This window comes from Corapipo altera, unplaced genomic scaffold, assembly GCF_003945725.1.
Source record: "Corapipo altera isolate COAL_440 unplaced genomic scaffold, ASM394572v1 22b, whole genome shotgun sequence".
NCBI classification, from domain to species: Eukaryota; Metazoa; Chordata; class Aves; order Passeriformes; family Pipridae; genus Corapipo; species Corapipo altera.
Genome location: NW_020884876.1, coordinates 23,072,982 through 23,093,370, shown reverse-complemented (window position 1 = coordinate 23,093,370; position 20,389 = coordinate 23,072,982). Strand labels below are relative to the sequence as shown.

At 37.6% G+C, this 20,389-nt stretch overlaps 1 protein-coding gene across 5 annotated transcripts in view; it reads right to left on the bottom strand.

The window, feature by feature from the left end:
* Positions 1–20,389, bottom strand: part of COL25A1 (collagen type XXV alpha 1 chain) — a 313,397-nt gene that overhangs the window by 31,936 nt on the left and 261,072 nt on the right. For all 5 annotated transcript variants that reach the window (XM_027636119.1, XM_027636120.1, XM_027636123.1 and 2 more), the window contains 6 exons: positions 8,399–8,461; positions 7,794–7,862; positions 6,841–6,885; positions 4,843–4,887; positions 4,227–4,304; positions 1,192–1,215 (listed from right to left, as the gene is read on the bottom strand). In XM_027636119.1, coding sequence (XP_027491920.1) covers positions 1,192–1,215; positions 4,227–4,304; positions 4,843–4,887; positions 6,841–6,885; positions 7,794–7,862; positions 8,399–8,461 — 324 coding nt within the window. The remainder of the gene's footprint in view (positions 1–1,191; positions 1,216–4,226; positions 4,305–4,842; positions 4,888–6,840; positions 6,886–7,793; positions 7,863–8,398; positions 8,462–20,389) is intronic.

Below are 20,389 nucleotides of genomic sequence, written 5' to 3'. Positions count from 1 at the left end.
TGAGGAAATGGCAAAGCTTCTCTTAATTGAAGGAAGACCAAAACTCACCTCAGCCACATTTGACAGCTCTCACAGCCTGACTCAAAACAAGCGAAGATCAGGAGAAATCTCCAACCGATTGTAAAGAGGATTCTGCTAGAAGATGTTAAGTGCATTTGGGGATACCCAGTACTTTGTGAAAGCGCCATGGAATAATTTCTTTCATTTCTACCTCAGATTGTGGACACAGTGCCACGTATCAAATACTGGTCTGGATGGTGCATAGTGGGGATGCTTTAAACACCCCCCCCCCCCCAACATTTAAAAATCCCCTGAATTAACATAAAGAAAGGGTATGTACAGATGGGAAAATACAACTAACAGCAATCTTGCAGTGAAGAACTTGAAACAAAAAAGAAGAATAAAATAATCTGTTTATACCAAGTCTGCAGCTTTAAGGAGTGGCTGAACCTGCAGGACTATATACATCTCCTACCTGGTGTCACTATTCTCAGATACTGTGTCTGGCTGGATGCAGCTAAACCTCCTACAGAAATTGACTGGAGTAAGAAGACTGAAGTCTTTAGTCGTCCACACATTTAGGGACAGGTCCTGGAAATTTTAACTTTATTTCTGAGATCTGATAAGATGGGAAAAGAGAATTCCTCATACTTGGGTTTTCTGCTTAACTTATTTATAGTAGGTAAAGTAACTGAGGCAAGCCTTCTTTTCAGAAAATGTTTAATTTTCATCTGGTCTGAAAACTCCCAAATGAAGTTTCTTCACAAGCCAATTTGAAAGAACTGAATTTCTAACCTGAAAATAAGGTCGTTTGGTACTCAAATCTTGCTTCATGTTTTCACTTGACTCCCAGGTAGACACCCACAGAGAGGAACATACACCAAAAATTCCAAAGCAGCTGTCTGCCTAGATGTGTACCTAAAGTACTGAGTTCTTTGTTTTCCTGGTTTCTTGCTTAAGTAAACTTAAGTTTTGCCATTAATTCAGCAGGAGCAGAATCGGTTCCATTGTTGAGTGGCTTTCAACAATGGGTTTTCTGTTATGGGAACACCAAACAAACAAATAAATACATGCTATGATGAACCATATGACATCCAATGAAGACATGTCCTGAGCTAGCAGAATTATGAACATGTTGCAACACAAAGGAGAAGTTTTACAACACACTGTAAGTCATGCAATAGGAATTACCGTGACAGTCAGGGTGGCAATCCTCTGTTGGCAAAACGCATTAAGAGGAGACAACATTATCAGAATTAAACAATTATATAAATTATATAAATTATATAAAAATATAAATTATATAAATTATTCTGCTAATCACCACAGAATCTATGCTGAATTTGGGAGAGATCACACCTCCAAAAACATGAATAATAATCCTGTTATTTTTAACTCTTGGTGTTGTACTAGCTTCTTGGCTTCTATGGGGATCAAGGTTTTACATAGGTGAAGACTACAGGTTTTTGTGCAACTTAAGAGATCAAATTAATGATGACTAAATAGCAGAATCATAGCAGAAGCCTTCAAAAAGGTTTTTTAAATCTTTTAGGAAAGATGAGTTGGTGTCATAAGTTGACTAAAAGACTAGCCCAATGCTTTGTAATGTCTGCAGGTTTTGCACTAATGTTTAATTAATAGAAACGATTCCTAGAGTGGCGATATAAGACTGATTTTCATATAGAAATGCAGTTAAAAATCCCAAACTGCCAGTTCACAACCCACCTATGCATACTACAATTCTGCTTTAAATGTTTGGAAAGACAAAAGATATTTTAATCATGGAAGGAGGCAAAATATCTTGACCTAACACTATTTTTTGCCAAAGAATTTAAAGGTATGTGAAAATATGTTTAAAACTCATTTAAATGCTTTTCTATATTTTTAAACAGAGTAAAACCTTGAAAAACTGCAGCTTGCATATGCTTTCCTTTTGCTTGTGAAGAACTTCCTGGCCTACACGAAACAAGAAATATTTTGCTTTACTTATTTTTTTTCCATGTGCAAATAAAGGTTTGCAGATCTTCTATATTAAGCTTTAAAAGGATCAATGCAACAATACATACTGTTGGCAAGAATCTGGAACCTGCTTAATACAAAGTACTTGAAAAAACTGTTCTAACACGTGGCTTTAATATACTCGTATCCTTTGTATTTTAACATATTAATGGAAACATATCAAGAACTTTAAAGATACTGAAAAGTTCAGTTTATCTAGATATGAAAATCTAAAATAACCATTGCAAATTACTGTTTACTCATTCTCACTAACAGATTCCTTTACAACAACAAGTTTTTTAATATCTAATGCTGTAGTTCCTACAAATGTTATACTTTTGAAGCTATTGCTTTTTGCCCTGGGAAATTCTGCAGAGTAAGTCCAAGGAGCAATTCTGATAGAGATATGAATTTTGTATGTGATCTTCCAAGTGAAAGCCACATACTCTCAGCAGGGGTCTTGCTGGGACTATGATGACAATTTTAGGATTGCAATTTTCAGTGCTGATGGACTAAGACATTCTCCACCGACACATGAGATGGAATAGGAGGCAAGAGGCAAAGTAACTGAATTGCTAGACTGCATGACGATTTATTATTGAATTATAAAAAATAGACAGGTAGCCCAGAACTTGCAATCTCTTGTTAACTTCTTAAATCAGGGGGCCAAATTATGTGCAAGTTCTCAGTCAGTGCTGAGCACGGGAAGTTCTCATGTACTTCCATGAGAGAACTGCAAATCTCAGAGACCCTAAGAATTTGGCACCAAGAGACTTACAAATGGGTGTTTGCCATCTGAAAGAGCTGGATTTGGCAAGCGTATTTTCAACTGATCCTGTATAATCTTACTTACACCCTCCCTGCACAGCCATTCCCATTAATATCAATTATTTGTTGCCCTGGATCAGAAGGTGATGACATTTGAAATGATTTGCAATGGGATAAGGGCTTCCTAATATGTTTCAACCACTGCAAAAGGCTTTAGTCCCTTTTTAAGGCTTCTTTATGTGCTGCAGGTTTTCTGAGAAAGCTTGAAAGTAACACTGATGCCAGAGTTAAGATACAAAGACAGAATACAGGAGATATAGGGGCTAAAGCCCCTGGTAAATCTGTGTCTGGTAATACGCAACATTAATTTCAGGCTACTTTAGGCATGTAACTCAGAGAGTGATTTAAATGACTGAAAGTTGTGTGTCTGAATTCCCTTACAAGCAAACCAAATGAGATAAATATAATGCAGAGCCTCCCAACATGCCTCTGCAGACTTTCCCATAGATACCAATCACAATGAAAGAGTGGACTTCGCCTTAACAACATACAGGCTTTTAGATTTTAGTAAAGGCAATGAGATTTTTTGTTTTCCATAAGAGTCTTGAAAACCTCATGACTGGTCAGACATTTACCCACTCCCACTGAGTAGACGCAAAATAAAGTTCATCGGCTCCAGTGAGAAAGTGATCAGATACACAATGAGCCAAATCCAGTCTTCAGTTGCACATAAGCAAGCCATTCACTTCAGTGGAGTTATACTGCACAGAATTTGCATCTGAGTATACTGCAATGTAAATCACCTTGACTGCAATGACATATGTCATCTTGGTCCTTTGCTTTTATGCAAACACTCATTCATTCTTTTTGTAACCCCACTTTAATCCTCCACACTTTTCTGCACACCAGTCAAAATAGGTTTTCCAGAAATGAATAAGTGAGAAGACTGGTGCTTGCTCTATTTAACATACTCAAGTTGCTGATTGAATCCACAGCTTGCTAATGGAACCACGTTATACGGTTTCCAAATCTCAAATATTCTGCTCTTTGCATTTTATAGGAAGAGGAAGAGAAAAACAAGGAAAAAAAGAAAGGCCAATATTATACTACATGAATTGAAAAGCAGACACTTCTGTTGAACCTGTGTATGTGGTTTATTACATGAATTCAGCACTAAACACCAGAGCCAGCAATGAATCAGCTTTATCCTCATTAGATGATGTCAATATTCTCCAGGGGACATGGAACCAAATCACTCAGCTAAATTTTATCAAGGAAACAGTTTGTCTAACATCAAACAGAAAACCTGGTTTCCAAATATAGAAAGTGATTGTTGATTAACAAGCTCAACAATTTTGCACACAAAATGTATTCAAGGTTTATGCAAAAGAGAAATACAATGCTGTCCAACTGCTTTTTCCCAGACCAGACTAAGCCAATCCAGCCTTATGTTTGCATACCTGCAGAGCTTCATGGATATTGCCATTATAATCAATTATCTCTGTTGCACCTTGATCACCCTTCTGTCCAGGTGGCCCCTGTAATACATTTTCCATAAAAATTTTGAGACAACTGCCAAAGACTATTCTAGACTCTTAACCACTGACACATGCTTTAACTTGATTGTGTGGTGTTGGAATCTTACTGTACTTACAATATACTACTACAAAACACAAAGATTAGCATTAAAATTAAGATTGTTTTTAAAAAGAAACAAACTTTTTTTTAAAAAAGATAAATAAACAGGTCAGTAAACAGTGATGTGTGCTGCAGTGGGAGAGCAAATATATGAAACTTTCAAGGGGAAATATTTAAACAGTTTGATACTCTAGTTCTGTATTGGCTGTGAACAATGTCAGAACATCTGGCATGTAACATCCAGCCCACAAACTGTGAACAGGAGACTTGCAGTTGGGATGTTAGTCATATTAAAGGCCAGTTAGCAACACATGTTCCAACGGAGTCTAGTGCCCAGTTTCATCTCAAGTTTTAACTAGAGCTACTGCTACAATTTCAGGTCATGTGAACTGAATCTAAGAGTATAACACAAAGAGCTGTGATGAAAAGTAGACTTACCCGCGGACCTGCAGATCCCGTGTCACCTCTGTCACCTGTATCACCCTATGTAAAAATGATATTTGAAAACAGATATGCCATTTAACAATATATCACATAGTTCTTCCCTTTCAAATATGTTTTCTTATATAAACTAGCTTAAAGGGCCGGCCTCTCATTCTAAACAGAATGTGGATCTTAATGAAAAGAAAAATCTGTGTAATGATAAACTTGACAATGATGAACTTAGTTCTGTGTGAATTATTAGAGTGTTGTATTGGTTTGGAGTAAGAAATACCAAAGAACAAAATAAAGACAGATTACCAATTCAGTAATTTATATAACGCCCCTCTTCTAAATGACATTATTATCAAAAGCTTGAAGAAACACTAGAGAAATTAAATCACTCAGTCTGAAAACAGTCAACAACTTCTTCAAAGGTGTGTTTCAAAATGTGTAACTTTTCTTTCTGTGATCATGACTCCACTTTCTCAACCTTCCTGCTCTGAGTCATTGCCTCCCCTACAAGCACAACATTACTGTCAGCATTAGAGTTTCTTGACTCCCTTTCTGTGAAACGCTTAAGATCACTGTCAACTTACACACAGCTTTTTCTTACTATCAGTAGTATGTTTGAAATGATGGAGGGAATTTCAAACATATATGCATTCATAACCCAGCATTCATAATTCATTTCACAGTCACTTTCACAGCAAGATCTTATGTTTTTATATTACTTGAAATTAATATGGGTAAGAATGCAACTTTCGCTCCTGTTGAAATCTAGAGAACTTTGGTAAAGTCATGGAAGAATGACTAATTCACCAGAGAATGACTAATTCACAAAACACACAGAAAACAGAAAACTTTCATAGGGCTAATGAAGACACATGGAGAGCAGGTTGGTGGCAGGGCATAATCAAGGTTGTGCTATCTGCCTTTCCTTTCAGTGTTGCCTTGGCAGCAGCTAGTGAACATGCCATTGAACTATTAAAAAATGAAGTTCTCAACCACTAGACTGACTTCTGTGGGCTAGATTTTCATGACAGGTATGCAGATAAAATGAAAATTGTATATAATTTTTTGATAAAAAGGAAATTAAAAGGGATATCTTTATAATTTTGGCACCTGTGGGAGGTGCCCGGGTAGTATAGCCAAACGAGAGGTTGATTTACTCTTATACTCTCGCTCTGATACTTTAATCCATCGATTAGTTTTCCAATGCTTCTTTCTGGTGAGAATAAATGATCTTAAATGGCACTTATTTAATCATATCCTTAAGCACTTAAGGTCACTATTCAAGGACCTTACAAGTACTGCAAAAAGTATCATACCGGCCTACATTGTCTTGTCACCTTTATTCTGACAGACTCAATAACCGCCTAAACAAATATATTTTCATTTTGCTTTTACTTTGAAGGAATCCAGTGAGCACAGAATTTGCACAGTAGATAAAGTAACAGAAAAAACATACATTTTATCTCTCCATATATGTGAACCAGCTATATCTATTGAGAGACAGGTGGATAGATAGATAAACTCAAAGTAGAGTATTTTAAGTAGTAAAACAGCAATGCAACTGACAGCTCTTGCCTTTGTAGGACTTCTGATCATCATATCTCAGCCTGCAGTAGTGGGGATAGCACTGATTCGTAACTCACCAAAGTGTGGATCCACAAAGTTATATAATAGCACAGTCAGGTGTAGAGCCCTGGCATGTGGGAGGACTAACCCACATCAGTTACACAGAGAGAAACCAAGTTGCATGAGGGAAACCAGAGCAGAGTGGAATGGATGTTACAACAGAAAAAGGATTAGAATCACAGCGTTCAAAACACATAAGTTTTAACTTCAATAGCTAAATTTGGAAGTCAGAAGATTTCACTTATAAAGAACACTGCAGATTGTTACATGTTCTTTTAAAAAGATAAGCGAAGTTTCTGTGAAATGTTACAAATAATCGATCCTAAAAATCATCATGTTAATTACTCCACTAGAGACAGTTTCTTTACTACTAACCTTTGACCCTTTTGGGCCTCTAGATCCAGGTTCACCTGTTTTCCCCTGTTTGAAGGAAGATAGGAGAGAAATCATAGAGAAATGGGAGTGTAGAGAAAAAGAAATTAGTCATGACTAACTACAGTATGGAATACCAGAAATACTTCATTTGATATCATCAAGATAATGAATCTGTAAAGGCACTGAATTTAATAGCGCCCAGATTAATATATTCTTTAACACCAGAGTGCAAAGGCCACAGATTCCATCCTTCCAAAGGAAAAGTAATATTGGCGTTAGTAAACAGCAGGGATCATTAACAGTGGTTTTCAGGAATGGCCTTTGTCATTCCACAGCTCCTGAGAAATGATAGCCAAAAGATAGAGAAGACAGTTAAATATTCTAATGCAAGGAGGTTAAAATAGAGTGTTACCACAACTTCTTTTCCCAACTGTTCAGCTGGATACAAACTAACAGGCCAAGGAGCACAGAATTGGTCTTATTATTTTCAAGATGCATTAGGAAAGAAAAACTTGACAGTATTGACACAGAGGGAAATATTAAGACACCACTAAAATGTAGTTAGACTGATCTATTTCTCAGAGAGTTAGAAAACAGCATGCAAAATGGATTTTCTCTGCATTCAGTAGCTACACTGGTCAAGGAGTTCAAACACTGATGCTGAAAGTTAGGGACCTGGAGGTCAGGACTTCAGCTGGAAAGAATTAGGCCACTTTCATGACAGTGTATGTAGGTAGTGCCTTTAGTTTGTAGACCAAGTAAGAGTCCATTTAGACTGCAGTTCCACAGCTGTGAACACAAAACTGCCATTGTCTTCTGGACTGAAGTAGAGTATTTGGCAGCGTTTCCACTTAGAAGCTCACTCACCAAGTTTTGTTCTACTTCTCAGCAGAAAAGGTGTATTCATAAGGTATAAAACTAACAAAACATTTCCATTATAAAATCACACTGACCTTTGGTCCAGGGACTCCAGGCTCACCTCGCTCACCCTTCCCAACAGGGCCCGCCTCTCCTCTGTCACCCTATTGCAACAGATACACATATACGGAAAATACTGGGCAGTCTTTAGCATGACCAAAGAAACAAAGCCAACAGAAGAAACAGAGGTTTACTTTATCCGTATTTTCAGTCTGGTGTGTAGTATCAAAATTCTGATTCCTGCATACGCTTTCAAACCATTTTTTAAAAATACATCATATTTATGAAAATATAGTTTCTTTAGTCATGCATATTCTGGCTCTTGAACAAGTCAGTTTTGGATTCTAACATGAAAAACTTACTGACCTAAGTTATGAGACATTTGCCTTCAAACTTTTTGAGGGCACCAATATATATATATATACATATATATATATATATACATACATATATATATATACATACATACATATATACGTGTATATATATATATGGATCTATCTCAAAGCACTGCTCCATTAACTATGACTTTCCACATTTACCTCCATTAGTACAGTCTCAGTCTCTACTACTTGCTGAGGAAGTTGAATTTGACATCAGCTCTAGGGACTTCGCATCAGTGCTGGCCAACCACCCTTACCTTTGTTCCTGGTAGCCCTGGCAAGCCAGGTTCTCCTTGAGGACCAATGAAACCCGGTTCGCCCTTTAAAAATACAAAAGGAATGTTAGTTTATTTATTTAGCAGTATGTAATTATAGTAACACTAGTTTCTTTTGAATAGTATTTTCCCCCTGTATTGTTTACAGCTGTCCAGCTGTGACGCAACAGTTATACAGAAGTACTTTTCTCATGGGTTACATTCATCAGCATAAATTCTTGCAGCAAGCCATCACACAGCACATGAAATGCAAATGAAGCAGAAGGTGTCAAACATGGGTTTTATGAGGTTAAGGACTGTTAATATGCAACCTGGTCTGTAGCATAACACACCCAACTAATCAAAGCAAGTCTGAAGGCAGGAAGAGGGTTCTGAGCATTCCTAAACTTAGAAAGGGACAGTTCATTTCAGTCACATGTAGCTTTCTATTGCAGCACAGGAATAGAGGGGCAGACATGGTAAGTGTATGATAAAGCAATGACAAATGGAGAGGCCAGATGGTACTGTTGTAATGTGTTGAATCTCCTTTCAAGTCAGAGACTTGAAGCACCATGGCATTCTCCCTCCTCACTCTGACAGTAAAATACTTCAGTTCTCTGCACCCAGACATCTCTGGTTGTGAACAGCTGGGAATGAGCCACAGCTCTCCTCATTCTCTCTGTGTTCTGTCCCCTTCCTTCACATTCATTTGTACAAACAGAACAGACAAAGAGCAGGAATCAAGCAGAGCTGCAGCAGAAACAGCACTGAGCCATTGAGTAAGGCCGTATTTTATTATCTATCTCCATGCCTGAAGAGGGATAATGGAAGATTAATAAGCCATATGCTTTCCTTCACAAACTCTCCTGAAAAAGGTTTCCTGCTAATTAATCTTGCATTTTTTCCACATAAATTTGAATCATGAAGATATGCCCACAAGCTATTATAAATTTTAACATCAGCACTGTAACCCAATTGATACTTATTTATTTGCCTTTTAACAATATCCCTGAACTTAAAACTTAAAAATTACCCATCAAATGCCTTTTCAAATAGCTAAAAGACAGATGTGTCATAATCCTGTAGTGATACCATTACTGACGACAAACAGACAGTGCAGAGGAGCAGTTGAATAATATTTCTCTTCACCTCTTTCCCTCCTTAGAAATGCAGGTATGCTGCACAGGGCGAGCAAATTATCAAGTATTCTTGGACATTCATCTGTGCTCTGATCAGCAATCCATCATTAACAGTTCAAAGCAAACCTATAACCAGAGAAATCTTTCATGTGGCTATACTGAGGGCCATAGAAAGCACTCAAAGACCCCAATTTAGGTTATAAAAAAATACAAAAAATAATGAGCTTTCTTACATGAAGTTCCAGCTGGCCATGGTTGAAAATATGGCAACAAAGAAATAAACTGAGACAAACATGTCACAGAGAACCATGTGGGGTTTTTTTGCTTTCATACAAGAGAACCCTTACAGTTTATCTAAGTCTTGCACACCAGCAAGAGTAACATAAGGTTGTCATTGCAGATGGAAGCACTTTAATGTCAGTAAATGAAGAACAATGCAGCTTCAATAATTTATTTTAGAATGAGAAGGTACTCATTAGATCCATATCGTTATAACATTGAATTTTGCCAGGGCTAATTTCTTGGCCAGCTTATTATGACTTCAGGCAGAAGAAATATGCAGTGCCTACTTGATTTAATCTTTTCAGTGGGAAGGCTTAGAAGTGTCACTCAGAGGTTGATGCACAGCTTTTGAGTCAAATTCTTGCTCTTTGCTCAGGACTATACCAGTTGCATACCACAAGAAAACTTCTGGCCAAAGTCCAAGAAGAAACCCCACCTTCCCCCAAAATCTCTAAAGAGGTAAGAAAAAGATGCTTTGCCAAAGCTAGTGGAATTGATAATGAAAGAAGCTGGTGGCTTAATCAGGATAAGTAGAACACAGGTCTTACATGGCACAGAGTTTTAAAATGTTTTCAAATGTGGAGTGGAAAAAGTGGTGTGTTAGCAGAGACTAGGAACTGATTGTCTGAGTAGCAGCTCTGCTGAGAGAGACGCAGTGGCTATGGTGGATGCCAAGTTGAACATGATCCAACACTGTATTCTTATCACACATGAAACAAACTGCAGCAACTAAAACCTGGCTACATCAAAAAAACCATGCAATTCTCCCTCTATGCTGCTACTAAGCATAAGCAGATTAAAAGACAGATCTGATTTGCCATCTGAACTAAGCTTCTAAGTAAAAAGACATGTTTGGATGATCTGAAACTAAGCCATGTCTTCTCTAATATTTCAAATCTCTTGAGTGTATCCACGGCATAAGGCATTAAGTAAAATGCTCAATTGGGTATTACTTCTGCAACATTCAAAGTTAGTGGAGGTAACAACTGTATCAAGTTTGTTTCTGGCATTTCTGTCTCAGTTACTCAGAAGAGTAATATTTACATGAGAAGCAATGCCCATTCCTCTTACCACTTGTATCCTCCCATTATATTCTGCAAATATTGCTGACTTCATGCTTTATGCTATCTTTTGTGCCACTCAGATAGAAAAAAAAAAAGGAATCTATCAAAATTAACACTGTCAATGACATGTGAAATGTAAAGAAAACACCTTCCTCTCAGAAAGGCAGGCTGGTGTGCCTGTTACACAAAGGTAAGGGAGAGACCATTATGACTAGTTCATCACACAAACAAGATTCCAGAGCCATAGAGGAATGTGGTTAGAAAATGAAGGACTAAGAGTTTTAGCTTTTCGTTGTAAATATATGACCTTTATGATTTAGCTGGCACATAGGTGCAGGAAAGCAAGACTGAAGGCTTGTTCATAACTGTACTTCAGTTTGACAACATTGCGGCTCTGGCATTCACTGAAGCACCTCCTGTTCTTAAATCTCTTGCTTAAATGAACTCAGAATTTGTTCAAAACTACTGTGAGATGCTGAGAGGAATGAAAGGAATCAGAGTAACCAAGATTTACAATACTTTTCTAAACATCTCACTACAACTTCTTACAATAATATCCAAGTTTTATCTAGTAAGAATCTACCACAAGCTTCTTTGCCTGCCAAAGCTGGGACAAGGAATAGAAAATCTGGAAAAAGGAGTTAAACAGTTATGTTTTGAAAGAAAGGTAAGGAGCTCCCTCATTTGAAATATTTTGGCAGCTGTACCGAAAGCCATCAGCAAGTGATGGCTCTTTTGCTTGTTCTACTTTAACCTTTTTGTACACTCATGAAATCAGTGCTTAGAAACCACCACATTGCATAGGATGTCAACAAGACAAATTTCAGCACTCAAACTTCATCTACTTTTAGGACTTGGAGCAATCTGTATTAATCACAACACAGGTAGACTGGTATTTAAAAAAAAATCAACAAGCTTGTGAATTTCATCCAGTTTATGTGTTTCATCCAGTGATGTGTTAAGATTTTAAGAATAATTTTTAGTGGCTTCATATGTTGATATTTTAAGAGACTACCTCTAACGTGTTGTCTGTAGAAATACTAGTGGGTCAGATGGCAATTTATATACTGCTATTCACAAACAATTTTAATGTTCATTTTTACTTCTTATCATAAAATGCCTGAACCATAAAAGGGCCCTATAATGGCATGCTGTACATTCAGCATAATGTGAGCTCCCTCAGAATTTAACGTTAAAAAGCCACCTTGAAATTTTCTTCAGAGGATAGTCAAAGTTTCATGAGGATTATTATCTAGACATATTCATAACTGGTTTTATGATGATCAAAGCATTTATGGGCTGAGGCAGAGACTAGCTTTGATATTAGAGGGTAACCCTAAGATGCATTTAAGTTCATGCTCACTGTCATCTTCAACTTTTATGGAACCCATAACTGGCTAAAACTTGGACTTATGTTTAAAAAAGGTGCAACAGTTGAAATACCATTTGAAATGCTGACTGCTGTTTGAAACACCTCTAATTTGGCAAACGTTTATTCACAACATAGTTCAAATACTATATTTGGTCAGAATTAGCCTTCATTGCACAGCTGAGACACACACCACTAACACTATTTGAAACTTTGTTCTCACAGACAGACCTAATCCACTCTCAGTGTCTGAAATAGACAGCTCTGTGCTGATACAAGGAATCATCAGAGAACAGTAGTTGTTAGATACACTGTTTTCCCACAGAAGGTTCTTCCTTCTGCAATTATTCTTCTAATGACTGTAACACACATTTTCCCATCCAGATCAATGTTTGCCTAAAAAAGAAACCTGTGCTACAGGAAGGCACCCAAATCACCAGCTTTCCTGCAACAATGAAATAAATTCACTTCCATTTCTGAAATTACTATCCTACTTGTAAGTCTCAGTACCACATTACTATTTCAGCTACAAGAGATTACTATATTATGTTCTCTATGCTACAGAAATGGAACTAAACCAACCTTTAGTCCACAAATTTGGAAGGAGTAATGTAATTTCCATCCTTACTCTTATCTAGTGCTATGCACTAGAATTAGCCAGAGAAATTTAAATGTCAAACTCTTACCTTTATTACATAGTTCATTGGTCTTGGAATATTTTGTTCAATGTCTGCCAAGACCATGGTAGTTCTGGACCTCCTGGGCTGACTGGCAGGTGTGCCACAAGGCAGGACACACACCTTTCCCCGACATTCTCTTAGAAGTCTGAATGTACCAAGATCAGGACTCGTGTGTGCACACCTCTGAGCTGGCAAACCATGCCAAAGCATCCAGAATGTCTGTGGAGGATTCTGGAAAGGTGGATCCACCTCACCTTTTCCATACACAGAATACCCAACTGTGTAGGCTTAATGAAAACCATGACCACACCTGAACACAGAGCGTTGGACAGGCCTGGAGCTTCCAAACTCCAGCCTATAGATCTCATGGTTCTCCAAAAATTCTTGTGTCTGGCATGGGCCAGCCTGCAAATTCTTCAGGAGTCACAGACCTTGGGAGAGCCCAAAGCGTCCTTTCTGACAAGCACTGACATGGAAGGGTCCTTATTTCAATCACATCAAGAGACCAAGGTATGCTTGTCTTCAGTGTTACCCTGGCTCACTTGTAGGTATATTTAAAACAAAATAGTATGATGCCTTTTCCTTGCCTAACTCTACTGAAGAATCCTGCAAAGGTGGAGATACATAGAAGATTTAGCAAAAAAACCCCCCAAACCCAGATGCAAGACAATTTGGAGAACAGATATGAAGTTATACTAAATTGGATTTGGTTCACTGCAGCTTGTGTTGATTTTCTGTAAGTTGCCCTCTGCTGCCCTAAAACTTAATTTCTGAGGTTGCTATCTAACCAAAATACTGCAACTCCTGCGCTCTGGAGAGGACTGAGGGCTAAACTCTCAGGAGCCTGGAACAGAGCAATTCATGGTGGTTGATGAAGCCGTGCTTGCACATGCCCTATCTGTTTGCAGCACTTAGTTCCAGTGAATTTCTCAGAAATTCAGCTGGCCTTAGACTGTACAAGTCTGTGAAGGGCATTAGAGGGACTTTATATATAGCCTGATGTCCATGGGAATTTTGCTCTCAGGAATGCTGGAGTATTCAGTTCCTAAGAAGGAAATGAACAAGGTGCAAGGAAATCTGATAAAAAAACCCCTAACCCCATTTTATAAGGTCTTTCTTAAGGCTTTTCACATCACTTCAGAATTGGCTCCAGAAATTGCCAGTTAAAACAGGTTGTCTGGCTCACTCATCGCATTTGAAACAATATCTTTACTCCCTAATCAGTCTCTAAAGTTAGAAAAACAATTGTGGTTTAGAATTTCCAAATGCGTATTTAGTCTTTATGATTCATTTAGAGTTAGAGAAGAAAAGCCTTACAACCTGGCTAAAATCCCGAAGCTTCATAACAAGTCCCTATTTGCATGACATATATTGCTTTTTAGTGAGCCTGATTTTCGCCTTGCTTTTAAGTTCTGTCTGCTTAGCAAGTATGTTGCTTTGGGAGGGTACTAACAGAACCAGTAATAATTCTGATTAATTCTGCATGTGCATTGATCATATAATGGACTTTTTTACTTAAAGGCTAATTATAATTCAAGTCAGCATGGTAACTACTTTTGAGGATTAGAATAAAGAAACACCTAATTTTTAATTCTTTGCAGTGACTGAACTGCTAAATGATGAAGAGTCTGGCCTCATATTGTTTTCTTTAAAAAACAGTTAAGATAACAAATCTCACAAATTTTTATTGCTACTCTGAAAGATAAAGAACTTAATGGCATGCCCTCATTTTCTGACCGTATAAAAACGTGTATTTGAGGAAAAGAAATACTTTCATATTACAGATGTTGTTTTCTTTGTGGATGACAAAGTTCTTGATTTTGCAAAACAGCAGGATGATGGACTTTAGATTTGTTGTTGTTAAATTTTTGTTGTTGTTGTACAAAGAAAAATTAAACTATGCTATAAAACATATGCTGTGAAGCTCAATCTTCCAGCTAGTAATAGCTTTAGAGGAAACAACATTTTGTGTTTCAGTTACTTATGTTTTAGCTTTTTCCAGGACAGAAAATGAGAGCTTTCATGATTTGGAGGATATAGTAGTTTCTGACAGATTAATAAGAACTGCATATATCTTGAAGAATGCCCCAGTAAATACTCCTGACACATGCATACCATCCAATGTTGATGATTATTTCATTTTCTGGCCTTGATTCTCAAAATTATTTCTGGGAAATTAAACGTTTATCCTATGGAAGCGATTACCACCGTAAAACATGGAAACTGGAGAGCTAGGAATGAAGGAATAAAGATGTGTAACCATATACATAGAGATATATGTTTGTATATATACTTCCACTCTGGAAAGTGAATACTCAAAATGAATTGCACAACTGTGTAATGTATTTTATCCACCCATGCACAGAGCTACTTCTGAAAACCAGGCCACCAAATGCAAATATTAAGTCCTATATTTTTAGATCAGTTCCCGTTTGCACCCAAAACATGCATTCTTATAGTTTACTACTCAGTATTTAACCTATACTACACTACGCATTTCCCTCTGCTCAAGCAGATGACCCGCTTTCAAGAACACTGTATGTGATTAATGAAAGGTTGCAAATTCATTCACACTTTAATATTTCCATATATATATATATCAGCTAAGGCAAGTGCATATCAGAGAGAAATTAATTCCCTCAAATTCCAATTGCTGCAGTTAATGTGTTCAGACATCTCTGTATCCAGGATTTGGAGGTGCCTCTATTTTAAATAGAAGACTGCATTTCCCTAAATGACTAATATTTGACCAAATGATTCCATTTTACTCTGCAGTCAGCTGGTCCTTTCCAGCTCCTGAGTCCAGGCTAGAAAGAATTCTGAATATGGGGACCTATTGGATAAAAATGAACTGAAGCCTCAGCAAGAATATCTGAGTACTGGAGAAAATGGAGAGAGAGACAGGCCCTGCAGGTTTCCTGTTAACAGTGACTGACAAGGAAGAAAAACAGGAAGAAGAATGGAAATATCAAAAAGAAAAAAATGCATTAGGTAAATGTGCACAGCCTTCCTAAGAACTCCTGTGAGAAAAGGGGAATTTGCAGAACTTTCCTGTAGGTGGTGAATGGCATTGACTCCAAAATGAAATGCTTAGAGCTTCCATTTACTTCAGATTTCCTTTAATTTTGCTGCCAGATTATAAGAGTAATATCTAAACACAAAAGCTTCAACAACAGTTGCTCTCTTTTCTACAAGAGTTTTAACAGGACATTAACTTCTGTGCATCCAGCTAGAAAATTCTGTCTCTCATTTTCTCTGAAAGTTCTCTTTTGTAACAGGACTAACTGGGTGAAAGTAGTAATAACTCTTCTAGAGCTTAAAAAATAATTTCTGTGGAGCAGACAGGCTTTCAACCTTTGCATGGAATTAGGAAAGTCACAGGGTAAGATCTCTGAGTAGGTACAGAAAAAAAAAAAAGAAATTTAAGTACAAAAGAAAATTAAAACTGTTTTTGCTCTCACAAAAAGAAAAAAGACATAAACTTGATTCAAATTCCCATATCCCTACCCAGGTTCTTCTAAAACCTTGCTCAAGCACAGCCCCAGGGAATTCAACTCAAAGTAATTGTACAGAAAGATACAAGATGTTGCATACTGGCAAGTCTATTGAATCAGCCAGTTCCACCAGATTTTAAAATACAGAAAGCTTTCCCTACCTCTCAAAAGCAGAAGGGCTAAGAAGCCTGTCTTTTCTCATGTCAAATCATCCAGCAGTTCTGTTTGCTTGAACAGGATAAAATAAAAATTTATATGCACTCATAAGCTTTGGTTCAGTATCTGTTTTAAAAACTGACGGACAAATGCCAGGAATGTCACTGAAAATCTAGATCCTGCATAAAGTGTTGCTACTGAGAAGAGACTTGTGTTCGGTGAAGGCTTCTCACTCAGTGAAGAAGTTGAGAACTGTACAGTTTAAATTCCAGAAAATGCAATGCAATGGATTTGAGAGATGTCTGAGATTAGAATGAATAAGGGTATGCATTACATTACAGTAAGCAAGTGCTGCTTTGTATGTATCTTCCCACAAAAGTTATGAGATAAAACAGATATATGAAGTTTGTGTTTCACAGACAGGCTTCTGTGTCTGCTTGGCATCAGTTCAGGGATAGCAGAGCGATGAGTTAATATTCTGTGTTTTGGTGCCTTACTTGCTTCCCAAGTGACAGGGTGGAACACATTCAGGGGCTCATTAAGTTTCCAGCCATTCCTAAACAGCAACAGGTGCTTGAGTAACGTTTCTCCAGTCTGTCATAGACAGCTTCTTCACTGTCTTGGAGACAACTAACTGCACTTATGTTTCCTCCATGGCACCAACTGACAACAGGGAGAGATCAAAAAGGAACAGGAAGAACTCCCAAAACATCCGCATGTACATAGTGAATGGGTCTAGAAAAGTAAGTAATAAAAGACCCTGCTGCATACTCTGAATTCAGATATGATACTTGCATGTCCATCCAATGTTGTTGCTCATTCAGACTCCAGTATCACATTCAACCAAGTCCTAACAGGTTCCCAGAAACATTGATTAATTAATTGAAATGGCATTACAAGAAGCTGGAACTTTCTCAGTGATTAGTATCTATTAATCCTTTATGTGTGTTCAAGCACACTGGACTGAATGTCTCGGGAAGCTTCTTCAACCATAAGAAAAAAGATGAGATGTAGCTGGACAGATATGGTCCACTGCCTGGCATGGCATTTGTGTTTTCATAGGTTGGTTTAGCATGTGTAAAGAGTGCTATGTATGTTTACAGTTACCTAAAACATTTCATAATGCACTCTGCTACCACAGAGATTAATTCACAACGAAAGCAAATTTCAGTTTAACTAAGAGATTTAAAGAAAAGGGAACTTACTATTTAATATTTAAGAACTACATCCAGGAATCTTCTATGTGTAGAATATTCCTGTATCTTGATCTACTTTTCTTTACCTCTCACAAAGTTTGGAAACAGTCTGAAAAAATCTCTGCCAACAGCTACTGGGCTGGCACGCAAATTCACAAGAATGTTGTCATCCATTTGCTAGGAAAAACTTCCCTTATGGAAACTTACATATTGTGACAAGTTCCTAGATGTTGTAACAACATTGTGAGAGGTTTGTACTATTTCTTTCACATTATACATACCATCACTGCATATCACTATTAAGAGAATAGCAAAGACATTATCTTGGAGAGTTTTATAAAGTCCTGAGAAATCTTTGAAAATACTGTAATCAACAACAAGGATCGATCAGGGGAAAAAAAAAGAGAGAGGAAAAAAAGAAAAACAGAAAAAAAAAAAGAGAAAAAAAGGAAAAAAAAAAGACCATAAGGAAGTCACTGCTACACATAGGATTCCTCTCTGTTTTGTGTGGTAACAACATGACGGCACCAAGTGATTGCAAATCCAGACAACTGGGTTTCCTCCATGTTCAAATTTCTCATCCTGTCACTGCTGTTTCAAAGTAACTTTCAATCAACACCAGTTCCCTGGAACTTTTGTTTCTCCACAAGATAATGCTGATGTTGTTTTTGGAAATTGATGTGATGATTTTCCCATGGTGGGACATAAATCTTAGCTAAAACAGAGGGTGAGAAAAGGGGGTAAATACTACTTTTTCTTTGCTGAGGATTGTCCACTGTCTTAACTCCAGCCATTCTCTGGTTTCTGCTACTTTTTGTCATGCCACAGACATAGCTTTCAGTGACAGAAAAATCCAGGTTTTTTTCTACAGACTGCTTAATTACATAGAGCTGAATGCCTTGAATTGAACAGCACCCATCCTGTAAGCCTGATGTGACCAGATGTGCTTTGCTCTCTCCTATGCCCATTCTACCAGCTTGCTTGTCATCATCTATGGCGCAGACAGCCACCTCAATGCAGAATTGCACTAGATGAAATTTCTTCACTGAAACACCACCAGTCTCCCTCTGGACTAGATTTTAAATAGAAGACTGCATTTCCCTAAATGACTAATATTTGACCAAATGATTCCATTTTACTCTGCAGGCAACTGCACTGTTTTTCCACTGTACCCACTGAATTCGGAAACAAGTTTCACTGGGAAAAATTCCACACTTCATCCATTTTTCACTTCACTTTTTGCCTTTCAGGTGATTTCGAAAGCTGCCCCTCTGAGCCAGCCTTACTGCCAACAAATAATTTTCCCAGAGCAGACGCTCAGATGTAGACTTTTTTATTTATTGGTTAAATTCATGGACATGCAAGGTCTGCATGAAGATGGAAACCCCAAAGACCAGCCACAACTCCAGTTGCTTTTGGCATGTGTTCCCAGGATGAGTGCCTCAGGCAAGTGCCCCAATGACCTTCAACTGAGCTACTCTTTGCTCACAGTTAAAGTAAATAGAATAGGGATTGCTGCCAAAGGTCCTTATAAAAATAGTTTAAACACACAAGACTCTCTTCTTACATGATCTTCACTAGTCAGTATAGGATTCATTATTGCAGAAAATGAACAACCTCCCTGGGAACTGTATTTTCAGCTGTTACAACACACAAACTCTAATATGCACATTCAATTCTTCCCATAATTCATTAGGAACACAGAAGGGACATTATGCTTCAATGCTGTGGCAATTCACAGGTCCCTTAAGAAAACCACTGCAAATATTACATTCCATTACATAAATCCTGAACTCTAACACGATGGACAAGAATTTAATCTCTGACTTATCCTCCTTGTTATGGGAGGGAGAAATTATAAAAACTATCTCCTCGAGGCATACACAGGCCCATGCTGCAATGCAAAGATTTTGTTTTCTGAAAGAACAGTCTTTTCCAAGAAGGAAAAGCGATCATTCTAATCTGTACTCACTCAGGATATGTGAATCCACTCGCTCTGTGTAGAATTATACAGTTACAGCTCAAACTGCGCAAGTGTCTGCAATTCCCAATGCATCTACGTAGAACTCAACCAACCACGTGTCTTTTGTATCAAGTTGCCTAAAGATTCCAGACAAACTGGAAGCCAGAGACTAAACCAGGTATTGGGTCACGGACTGTACCTTATACTGACAAGAGCCTTACTAAAACATTTTGACTTGTCAGTGGAAATCACTGCCGTGTAATGGAGCACAGAGTATTTTTGTCAACAGAGCCAGTTCTCCACATCCTGTGTATAATTAATGCAGTTCTCTGGCTGGAGGCTTGGTAAATTCAGTAGACTATTGCTACTGGAAAGCACACATCAAAGTGGAAACCAAATAAAACTTTGATGACAAGACTCTTCCATTAAATAAAAAAAAAAAAATAAAACCCTCTACTATTTTAGATTTAAAAAAAAACCCCAAACCTAGAATGCAATGTTCTACTCACATTATAATGTAAGATACACTGTTTGCCTACTCATAGACACTTAATCAATTTTCCATGTGAAACATTTCCATGCCAACCCCTAGTTTAATACCAGAGGTTCAGATGTAAGACAAGTACAGCAAGTCTATTTGAGCCAAATTCT